The sequence below is a fragment of the Pyxicephalus adspersus genome, chromosome 1 (assembly GCF_032062135.1).
Source record: "Pyxicephalus adspersus chromosome 1, UCB_Pads_2.0, whole genome shotgun sequence".
NCBI classification, from domain to species: domain Eukaryota; kingdom Metazoa; phylum Chordata; class Amphibia; order Anura; family Pyxicephalidae; genus Pyxicephalus; species Pyxicephalus adspersus.
Genome location: NC_092858.1, coordinates 97,348,317 through 97,360,843, shown reverse-complemented (window position 1 = coordinate 97,360,843; position 12,527 = coordinate 97,348,317). Strand labels below are relative to the sequence as shown.

The 12,527-nt window shown below is 35.2% G+C and overlaps 1 protein-coding gene across 1 annotated transcript in view; it reads left to right on the top strand.

Annotated features, from left to right (window-relative positions):
- The window catches only part of SH3D21 (SH3 domain containing 21), a 47,342-nt gene that overhangs the window by 2,496 nt on the left and 32,319 nt on the right, over nt 1-12,527 (top strand). Inside the window, exons 2-4 of the mRNA XM_072419833.1 lie at nt 6,079-6,239; nt 7,609-7,675; nt 10,462-10,574. Coding sequence (XP_072275934.1) covers nt 6,079-6,239; nt 7,609-7,675; nt 10,462-10,574 — 341 coding nt within the window. The remainder of the gene's footprint in view (nt 1-6,078; nt 6,240-7,608; nt 7,676-10,461; nt 10,575-12,527) is intronic.

The following is a 12,527-nucleotide window of genomic DNA, read 5'->3' as shown; positions in this document are numbered from 1 at the left end:
GGAGATACAATAAAGATGGATTATTAAAACCAGCTTTTACATAAACATAGTCACCTCCAATTCCAGATATTTCTCCATGATTCAACCACCTTTATTTGAGCCATCACTCTTAACCACCAAGGCCATCTCTTTGTCACTCCTTTTTCCCTATAGGGTTCTGGTCAGCACATGAACTGATTAGCTCCTTGTATTGCTTTTTTCTCCCACACTCCAGGTCCACTTTGTATGGACTGCATGGGAATGGTAGTGGATATTTAATGCTGTATTAGGTACATTTGTAACATTTATGACAGAGTATGGCAATTCTGTATGCAATAGGTAAAAAATGATGCATTACAAGAATGAAATAGAAACAAATATAGAAACAACAATACCTATTCAATATAATATGATAAGCATATTTTAGTACTTATATATGCATTGTTTAGACCTGGGGTCCTAGACTCTGGTTGTTGAGGGCCACATACAGGTCATATTTTGGTATAAACTGGTATGTTTTGCAGTTTGAACTACACGATATTACATTTCCAGTACACATAGACCTTTTTAGTTTTTTATTGGTATATTCACTTTAAACAGACCAGTACTAAATGTGACATTATGAGTTAATATTTCCAACCTTCATCATTTAAAAATAATTTTAACCAACATACTGTATGCATAAATGGCTACAATAAAGCAATAACATTTTATTGTCACAGAACATTGAATCAAACTGGATTTGTCATTGTTGTTTTTTTTCCAATTAAATTACAGATACTGATGAATAAACCAAAAACATTCATGGTTTTGTTTTTGACAAAACAAAATTACTTGGATCTTTTATTGTATAGACAAATTGAATGTTATAAATAGTATATACTATGTTATAGCAGTTCGTTAATAAAGGAATAGCATTTATTTGTTAAATTTTTCAACTAAGAAGGCTTACCAATACAGAACAAATAGACAAAAAGGTTAGCTTCACATGGCAATTTATGGTTTCATTTTATATTTTGACAACACATCACATTATGGAGAATAGGGGGGTTAAGTATGTCAAACTTTTGGCCAAAAAATGTAAAGGTTCACCTCCTAAAATGATGTCCGTAGCATTTACCAAGGACAGCTCAGTCACAAGGCCTCGTAGTATGAAGAAATGGATAACCCAAATCCCTTCTATAAAAGAGCGAGTTCGAAGCAGTCATATTGTCAGTAAGTGTTGGAGATTACATGATATTTATTTTAATACACCATATGGCAGTGCCCAGCTTCTTGTTTCTTCTGTATAACAGTAGCTTGCAGTCCTACAAATGTCTGAAATTGAAAATCGTAATTAACCCACCTTACACTTCATTGGGATTCTCCTCATATTTAGTAAACTTCTAGCAAAATTATCCAAAATGTTCTCAAACTGAACACAAGCAAAAGTTCTCCGCACTAATGAAGAACTTATAAGTAATTAAAATCGTATATATCCATTCCTATTGGTTCTGCTTTGGAGGAACAGTTGAATATCTCTTCTTCAATCATTGGAAAATTAGGATATGTAAAGCATTTAGATTTTGTGTTAGTAGGGTATTAGTGACACAGTAAAGATTCCTTTGATTAAATGATATCCTGTACAGGCTCTTACAAATATTTATACTGTTTACCTGTATAATTTACAGGTTGAGCAATGTATGTTGTCCTTATTTTCCTTTATTATTTGATAAGTTCAGTTATTTATAATGTAGTGTTTTTTTAGAATTCTCTCTTGCTCTTATATTAATATCCCATTACATTTTATACATTACATTACATTTATACAATCACTAAAACATACAAACACTATGCACTAAACCTTTGAAGAGTCCTTGGCTGGCATGTGATTAGTAATGCTGACGTATAAATACCATCTTGAGTCAGGATATAGTGTACACAATAAAATACATGCTCATATTTAAAACAAAATAACATTCAATCAAAACATTCATTATTCACTTCTAGAAAAAACATACAAGTTCAATCAGTCACAGTCTCATGATTTAGTTAACAATATAATTAGTACAAGGAAGAACCACGTGTGTTTTCACCTGCTTTTTTTAGATTTTGCATTGGCTGGTATGCACGTTGTTCTAAGGAAGTGACTTAATGTAATCCATTTATGCTATGCAAGCACTTACATGCTCGTTTATTAGTATAACTGATGTTTCAATCAGTTTCAAGCTAGAGTAATACATTTCCTCCATTAGAAGTTCATTTCTCCACCATTAGAAGTTTATTCCTCCCTTGATATTATCCCAAAAAAAAAAAAAATCAGACTTTAGACGCTGCACGGAGTTCCTTTACAATGCCTAGCTTTCGAAACCAAAGCTCAGGTGTGACTACAAGCTCCATAATAATGATTGGGAGTCAGTTAGGGTCTGCCATTCATACTATTCCATGTACACTGTCTCTTGCATTTGTAACATGCTTTTTTTGTTTTTATGCACTGCCATTGTTAACAAAAGAACCTTTTTGTGCATGTTGATGCATTAAAAAACAGAAAAATAACTTTTTTGGCTTACATACATTGCACAGATGTGGAGTAGTTCTATATATTATAATGGCCATCTTATTTGCATGTGTTAACATGCATTAAAATGTAAAGATGGGACTGGGCCCTAACTTTTTCCCATTATAACTTTTCATTGCTGTCTAATAACACTGGGGAACAATTTTGAACATATTTTTTTCTTGACTTTAATTTTTAAGCCTATTTACACTAAAATAGGTATATTGATTCTGAAAGTACAGTTAGTTTTCTTTTTTTTTTTTAGTTTTCTAAAATGTCAGGTTTATTCTCTACCACTTAAAATAATGTGATTACTGTAGCGTGGATTTGTATAGGCTATTCATTTACACTTACACTGCTTCCTTCTTGGTCAGCAATGCCGATACACCAAGTATCCCTGTTATCTGTGCATGTGGGACAGCAGAGCTCGTAAGAGGCATTGGGTGGAAATGAATTGGCCTCCAAGATCTGCCCTAAAACCCGGTGATCCAAACATTCTACATGAGCCACTTGTTGATAGAAAGAATATTATATTCCCGCCTCTGCACATGAAACTGGGTCTGATGAAGCAGTTTGTTAACGCTTTGCCAACATAAGGAGACTGTTTCAAGTATCTCATTTTGGCATTTCCTAGCCTGTCATTTAAAAAAATAAAGGCCAGTGTGTTTGATGGTCCACAGATTCGGCAGATCATCAAAGATGAACATTTCATCAGCACAATGTCAGAAATCCAAAAGAATGCTTGGTTATCATTCAAAACCATCGTCAAGGACTTTCTTGGAAACACACAAGCAAATAATTACACAGAAATTGTTCAGAAACTCTTGGAGAGCTATAAAATGCTTGGTTGCAATATGAACACAAAAAATCATTTTCTGCATAGCCATCTTTCTAACTTCCCGTAAAACCTTGGTGCAGTCAGTGATGAGCAAGTTGAAGGATTCCACCAAGATTTGAAGGTCATGGAAGGACGGTATCAGGGTAGATGGGAGGTACATATGATGGCTGACTATTGTTGGAGCATCCGGCGGGATTGTCCTAACACTGAACACTCCGTAAATTTTTACCTTAACCGCTTACCCGATTAATTTTCAAATGTTTTACTGTAAAAAAAATGTCATAGAGTAACAATAAATCCTTTGTATGAACAAAAAATGTAAATAAACAGTACATTGAAGCTATTATTTCATTATTTTTTCATTGTATGTAAAATTTGTATGTTTTTTGACAAAAATGGAGGCTACTCTGTATCGTAAAAACTGGATGTGATAGCAAAAAAGTGGGGTCATTTCTGGATTCACCACCCAAAAATTAGCAAAAAACAAGTGTAAGATCTAACTCAACAAAAAATGCATTCCACAGTGTAATTTAACTAACACTTTCTTGTATCCTCAGTCTAATCTCCCCCAACATTTGTAAAAATGTAATTACTAAAGTTTTCTTGTTACTGGCAACTTTAAAAGGCACTTGAAATTTATAGTTTACAATTAAAATACAAACCCATATGAGATTCAATGCACACAAACAGGGCATTATTTTACCCCCCAGCGGTAACCCCAAGTCAGACTCTGGGTAGGTAAACCTATGGAAAACAATAGTAAAACGCATCTTACCTGATCCGCCGGCGTCCTCTGTCAATCTTCGCGTTTTCTCTTTTCCTTCGGCCCGTGTTCTCTGCACCTGATGAGTCACTGGGGAGATCCTGGTGACATTTGTGTGTGCGGACGTTACGTTCAGGGCAGGGCGGGAAATTCAAATCTATTTGTATTGCATTCAATACAAAATACCTGTATTGAATGCAATACAGTGGATTTATATGTGTAAAAGCAGTACATTGTCTTTCATGAACATTTATTTTACTGTATAACATAATAGTATATTACTTTTTTTTTTGATTTTTAAAAATGAAAAAAAAAATAAATTTTGTATTTTTTTAAGTTATTTAATTTATTATTTTGACGTGAATTTTTGTTTTAAACTTTATTATACTCATACTAATATATTATAATGTAAAATAAATTTTCATGAAAAACGTACTGCTTTTAGACATAAAACCAGACAGAAATGAACCACCCAGGAGGTTAATATACATAGAGCTACTGAGTTTAATGATACTGATTACCCATAATGTGTTTAAACCAGTTCACGGGTATGCAGTTTTATAGCACATCTGGGCATGTAAAATTATTTATTATACTACTAGATTGCAAGCTCTACTAGATTGTAAGCTCTTCGGGGCAGGGTCCTCTTCTCCTGTATTAGTTTGTCATTTGCAACCCCTATTTATTGTACAGCACTGCGTAATATGTTGGCGCAATATAAATCCTGTTTATTAATAATAATAATAATAATAATAATATTTTATCTGTTTGGGTCAGAACTTATTGGCCCAGTCCCCTATGCATTTTCTTGACATTACTTGCAAATGATCAGAATTAGATAGCAAGCTTTTGCCTCACTTAAATGTCACTGGGGTTCTGTTATAAGCTCTGATTTTTTTGATTTAATGGGCTTTCCTGTCCTAGTGATAACCATTTACATCCCTTGTAATAAAAATTGATGGAATATCTTCCCAGTAGGATGGGACATTGAGAAAAATAAAACCCCCAACTTTAACAAACAAGAGATGCAATGCCCTTTTTTGCACCCAAAGATTGTATTGGATGTTGCAATATGTGTGGGTTAGATAATAATGGGTTAGAACATGCAAGCGTAGAACGTAGGGGACCTGATTCAGTTTGATTTTCCTGCAGTCCAAAGCAAGATCATACTTTGCTTGTAGATGAGCTTGGCACAAACAGGTGCAGCTTTAGAAATGAGTCTGTACCAGCAAATGTTTGTATTAATTAACAAATATTTGTACTCTGCGGTTTATGCTAATATACTCTAAACATGTGAGGATATGCTGCAGCACAACCAATACCAATATTTGTTTGCCATACCTTCATTACCAAGTTGAATAAAAGTTTTGTTATATAGTAATGTTCATCCACCTAGAAATGCTTACTAATTTTTGGGCTCTCTGTTATGATAAATTATTATATAAATAATATTAATATTAATATTAATAATAATATAATAATAATAATATAATACTAATATTAATAATATATTAATAATAATATAATAATATTATTAATAATATACAATAATATAAATAATATTAAAAATGGAGTTCACTAGAACATGGCCACATAAAGTAGAGTGGTTTCTCTGGTGCAGTTTATTTCCCCCATTCATACACAAACCTATGTGAACAGCTTTAACCAATTTCTCCATTTCCCCTGATTTACTGCAAAAGTATTAGAGGTGTAGCTGTGCCTCTGAGACATCCACTGGGTCCTGGGCCCCTCTCTTAGCTTGTTCAAGTTTATTTAGCTATACTCTACAGCCATAACAAACATTCACTTTTTCAATGTCTGAAACAAATTATGAAGGGATTCCAGTACTGCTGTTGCTGAGGTATCGTGTTTACTTTTGTTTTATATGTGACACTTGACATTTAGGTTTTATTTATTATGTTTAGATATATATATATATGAACCATGTTTGCATCTCTGTAGGAGACATGCTGGCCCTTATAGACTTTCAAGGACAGCTTGAAGATGAACTAAACCTCAAAGCTGGAGACATAATAAAACATGTGAAGAAAACTGCAGAAGAGGGATGGCTAGAAGGTGAAAACAATGGAAAAAGAGGACTCTTCCCGCAAATTTTTGTAAAGGTATGCATTTCTTGATCATACTATATTCCTATGTGTGTCTTTATTAGAGAGTATTTAAACAGGAAGCTGAAGTATTGAATAAGCTACTAATGCAATTCAACACAGTAATTTCACTTGTTGGGGTAATTTGCTGGGCAGTACAGAATGTACAGAATGTAAAACCTGAAGCTTGCACTAGCAGTTAAACTTTAAGGCAAATTTCAAATAAATGCTCCCAATATTACATTTACAAAAAAAGTAATTGATATGATATACAAATCATTTAAGGCGCCCAGCATGTAGACTATGGTCACATTTGACATTTTAAGAGTGAGGTGGAAACAGAACCCCGCTTCTCAGTCACATTTCCATTGCCACATTTCTTTTCAGATGATCTGTTTTTTTAATGTTTAGTTGCTGGCCAAGAGTTACAGCAATAAAGTATATTGACACTTATATATTTTCTTGGGATGACTGGCAGCTTAAATGATAAAGACAATTTATTCATTTATAGCTGCATAGCTAAAAGTGTCAATTTATGAATAATAATAAAAAAAATTTTTATACCTTTCCTTTTAACCCCCTTGTCTGCAGTTTGAATGTGGGGAGGAAGTAGGCATTAAAGGAGAGTTAGCTCTGTGCGGGCTCCAAATTTTGACTTTTTTGGTTGCCTCTATATGACAGTGTATAAACAGCCATAGAAGGAAAGGTAGTGAGTCAATTTCTCCATAGAAGTGGTGTTTGTCTTTGCTCTTTGTAGATAAAAAGAATAGTGGGGGAACCACGAATGTGTAACTGGAGAGGAAGGAAGCTAAGTGAAACTAACTTTACAGTGAACATAAAAAAGCAATACATCTCTCTGCAACTAGGAGGAAATGCCCAGCGTCAGTGCAATCAGTGACATAGACAGAGGGTGGAATCAACAGAAAGGCATAGATGGGGGTGAAATAGCATGCAGAACAGCATGGGAGAGCCTATGAAATGTAACCATGATTTACCATTGATATAGTGTGGGCCCCATTGGGTTTATCATGGCATTAAATAAAGCAAAAACATGGAGCATTTATATTGCTTTCTTCTATTAAAAAAAAATTAGCATAGTTGCTTTATACATTTTGATTTGCTTTAGTTTCATTAATGAGCCTCAATCAGTTGCATTATTGGTCTTTTATGAGCTTGCCTATACTTCAGTATGAGATTTGTAAAACAGGAAAAGCAGATTGTTCTACCACACAATGGTTTGTGTTGAATAGTAACATAATGAATGTGTTTCTGTTGATGAAGCCCCTGATACTAGTTATTGTTAAACACGCTCAAAAAACATTGGCAGAGATTGAAAACAATTATGTGTGCCAGTTTTCTCATAAGCATGTTCTTGTTTCTGTTGCAGGAAATACCCTCATTTTTTCTAAGCAATAATGGACAGCAGTTTCCAAGATCTGTCAGAAAAGTTAATGGTAAGAGGTTGTGTATCTGCATGTTAAAACTGTTAAAGCTGAAATCTAGGCTGGTTTTAAAGACACAAATAATGTAGCCCTGTAACCATTGCAATGTTAAATAAACGCAAGCAGAGTAACTACCTCAATATGACTTAGTGTAAGGCAATTGCAGTTCATTGCTAATTCTAAATGCATTTATCTGGTTTGGTTGTGATGATGAAAGTTTCCACCTTTTGTTTTAGTTGTCTAGGACTCATTTAGATGGTAGCCTAATATGCCAGGACATTTGTGACAGCCTTTGCTCTGCTCTTCATCGAACACCATTTGCCCGAAGTCTTCCTATATTTATTTACAAAAGTTATTTTGAATGCATGATACAATATTTATTTATCTTCTCCAGTGGATTCTCTGTAGCAGCCTTTCTCAACATCTTTACCCCTGAGGAACCCCTAAAAGAATTTTTAGGCGTGGGAGGGACCCCTGGTAAAAATCAATCAGTGGGAAAAATGATACCTCTATAGACAGCTAAAAAAAAGTTAAATGGTTTCATGCAACTGGCTTTGTCTTGTGGTGTTGGCTGCAGAATTATACAGGCATCATCCTATGAAGGTCAATCAGCCACAACTACAGGAACCTCTGGTAGCTCCTGAAGAAAACTCTAGGGTTCCACGGAATTCTGGCTGAGAATGACAGCTCTATAGGAATGTCATATGAATGAAGTTCACTGTTCTTTACCTCCTGGGCCTTCCCTAGTTCTAGCCCCCAGTCCTATGACTGTATGTGAGACACGGATTAATTACTTTTGCTTCAGCAGTGGTGGAAAGGGGAAAAGCTGAGAACAAGGGCTGATACATGGCCTATTATATATCTATAGGAAGTATTTCTACATTTGTTATTCTCCAAATCACAAGCTAAAGTTTAACTTATTAGTAAAGATATATGTCTGGAGTGGGAGACTCTTTACTGCTCCATAACCTGGCACACCCATCCATGCTTCAAAAGCTTAGAGTTTTATGACTCTTCAAAAGGTTTTCTGACCTACACATTCTAGGGACAGAAACTTTGTAACCTAACAAAACATTTTGAACTATGGAAGTATACTTAAACTATCGAGGGGGAATCCAATTAAACACCATACACACAAAAGGGTTCCAGCCTAAGACTCGAGGTAAACCTTACTGAGAAAAACAAATTTCTTGGCTTCAAGCACTAAAAAAAATGATGAAGATGTTGTGAGAAACAGATAAATTTATCTGTTTATTTCAAGAAACATAGCAACATGTAAAGTAACATTGCATTCAGAACATGGAACCACAGTGTGTAGTGTGGAAGTGCTGAAAAATATATTGTTTTAAACCATGCTTGCATTTCTATTTTCATACAGTAACAATTTATCCACAGAGGCCATCTACACTAATATAACATTGCAGAGCTCTGGACCTATGCTACCACATTGCACCCCAATGCACAGTGCGTTACCACATGCTGCTGTGTTCAGAATTGTATTATTTTATGCAATTGCATTTTACCAAGAAAGAACCATTCTTCCAAACTGGTATCCACCCATCAAGGCATTTCACATATGAATAAATTCCCTCAATAACCAACCCACTGCTTACATGAGAGTAGTACTGAGGCAGGTTGCTGTGATGTTTTCAGGCAGCTTTTGGAAGATTGCAGATTGAAATGAAATGGAAAAGTTATTTTTATTAATGTTTAAATAAATGACATGCTTAACAATGCAAATGCTATTTTAGTATTATTTTGTTGGAGTTACTCATAAACAACATGAGCAAGTAAAAAAGTAGCGCAAATTCTTGTTTATTTGCATGAATATTGCTGCAAGAAACATATTAATAGTTTCTGCTAATATATATCTAGGCTGGGTGTGTCAGAAGTAGTCAGGAATATTGGTATATGTGGTAAGAATAACATAGTACAAACACACAACTGGCAAATAAATAAATACCACAATTTAACTATATCATAACACAAGTATTGTTCTGTCCACTAGTTTTTGTGGTACAAATGATTGTGTAACTGTGGTACCTTTGAACAAAGACATACATTTAACATCATAGTTGTCCTACATGAGTTATCAGTGTTCAAAATTCTCAGGGTTACTTGTTAAGTGTTCCCATCTGTTCTTGTGTATAGTTGGTTTATCCCATTCCCAGGTTTAGGAAGCCTGGTTGTCCCAGTACTTTTGGACCTGATCTTTCATCTCATATAGTCATGGCAATGGACAGTTCTCTTCTTTTCAGAATAACTGTGTGGTTTACTGGTTTAATGTATCTCAGACAAGGAAGAACAATGAAAAAATAGCATTTGAGGCAGTGCTTTGATTCCTCCAACGAAAACTTCCAGTGAGAAGCCATAGGAACTAGGAAGTGCACTGCTATATTTTTTAAAGAGAAATTAAGGATAGCATTTACATTTCAGAGTATTGCTGATTTCAGTCTTTTAGTAAACTCCACCATATATATTTCCATATATAGATACCAAATAGCCTTAGTCTGCCTGGATATAAATTACCTGTAATTTTATGAACAGCAGCAAAGAGACTGGAAAGGGAAGGACGGCACTCAGGGCTGGATCCTGGATCAGGTCCCATTGCCTAACTGCAGGCTCAACCGTTGTTCAAACCACTACCATTCAAGTAGTATCTCATACTGTATTGTATGACTTGCAACAATGCATTTTGCCATGTTCTCAAAGTAAAACTTTGTTGTTTGATGCCACTGCATAATAAACCTCGTCTTCTTCATTTAGCATCTCCTAACTCTAAATTTACATTTTTCCAGCTTCTGTTCAAAAGAAGAAGCAGCGATGGTGTCGAGCAGAGTATTCTTACTGCCCAGGGAAGCCAGATGAGCTGGAGCTTGTAGCAGGAGAAGTGCTAGAAGTCCTGGAGGAGGTGAGGTCATAAAACCAAACTGGGCTATTTGTCCTTCATCTTTCTGTTGTATTTTCTTGTAGCATGTCATCATTACATTTACTGCTAAGTCCTTTCGATTTTATTGGAACTTTTGTTCACAAAAGAAGAAAGATAAATTTCACTTATCAGTAGTAGACAGAATGGCACTTTGACATTTTAAAGTAAATATATAATATTTTCTGTAGTACATAAATAAAGTGGACATATTTGGAAAGGGATTGGCAACTATTAATCACAAAAATTACAATTACAAAAACACTACTTTCAGTGTATTTGAGACCATGCTTGGCAGAGACAAATTTTTTTTCAACTTGTACTAATAGAAAAAGGGAGTGTCCAACCCACAATGATGTAACCAATCATGCAGCAAACATAATGGGCACTATGGTAAAACACAGCATTGATTAGTTTCAAGGGAAAGTCTTCAAGGGATAGGGGTACCTTAAAAAAATCAAAGTCCATTTCTCTGGAAGCCTATATGTAAGATTTTTTTTTATAAAATTCTACATTATATAAATGTTGAGTGTATTTAAACATTTTTAAAAAATGTGTCCTCTTCTTTTTAATGCTGGAGTAGACATCAGAGGCTGGGTGAATGTGCTGGCATGCTCTGGACCTAGTTGCGCTATCCTAAACACCATAGGAGGCTGTTGCACTGCAAACCTCTTGCCGTGGTTTATCAGCGGAAAGACAATATGATGATACATGGCTTTTCTAACATGCCAAATCACTACTCCCAAGGATTTAAAATAACATTTGTCATTGAATGCCTCAGTGTCTCCTGCATATATTATATGGACAATACAAATAGCAACAGGTATGTCCACTGGCTGCCGCTTGCTTGTGCTCCATCCTTCTCTCTTCATGGAATAGAATGGCACGGTGTGTACATCACTCATTTATTCATCTGTCACTCTCTGTTGCTGGAAAAGATCATGAAAGATTGTTTCCAGCTACCAAAATTGTATGGTGTTCCCAGACTTAAGCTACGTACACACTTCCAATTATTATCGTTGGTAAACGAACGACAAACCATCCTGCACGATATCTGCGAAAGATCGTATAGCACCGATCCTGTACATACAGATAACGACACGATCGTTCGCAGATATTGTACACACGATAGATGCGATCGTTTGAACGATACAGGAAGTGACGTGCACCACAGGAAGTGAGCGAACATTCGTTCACCGCGCATGCTCAGACCATGGACGATCACTGAACGACCGTACACACGATAGATGGTCAACGATCGTTGTCCAATCGGATCCGCCGGTCGTTCATTTCCAACGACTATCCTCGTTCGTCAGCGTCGTTGGTTACTTTTTTTACGAACGATTTTTGCCCAATCGATCGTTCGTCGTTCGTCCGTCGTTCATTTCCAACGATAAAAATTGGAAGTGTGTACGCAGTTTTAGATTCAGATTCATATAATTTGTTGTCTGTTTGTAACTCCTGAGTTAGTATATAAAATGAATGACCAGAGGTGTGATAGTGATTATAAATAAACAATAATAGATTAACATAAAATATTTTATGTGTTGGTGAGTCTGTATGCTGGTCATAATGTCTAGGATACCTCTGTGTCCTGGTAGTTGTTGGACAATTTGATTCAATATTAATATGTTAGAATAAAGTCTGTGTTACTAGACATTGCAAATGTTATCACATGATTTTCGCAATGCTAATGTAGCCATACCTCTTGATAAGAAAACCTAATCTAAAAACACTTATGTTGCATTCATGTGGCACAATGTAGATTGCAAAATACTTTTTAATAGCACGCACAGCCATAGCTAACCCTGCTAACCTTGATAAAATAAAACAAGAAAAAGCATGTTTGTGAATAAAGAAGCATTTTAGCATATCAGTGTAATTTACACAGATGCCCTTAAAAGGAATCTGTTTTGCCCATGCACAATAAAACCACAG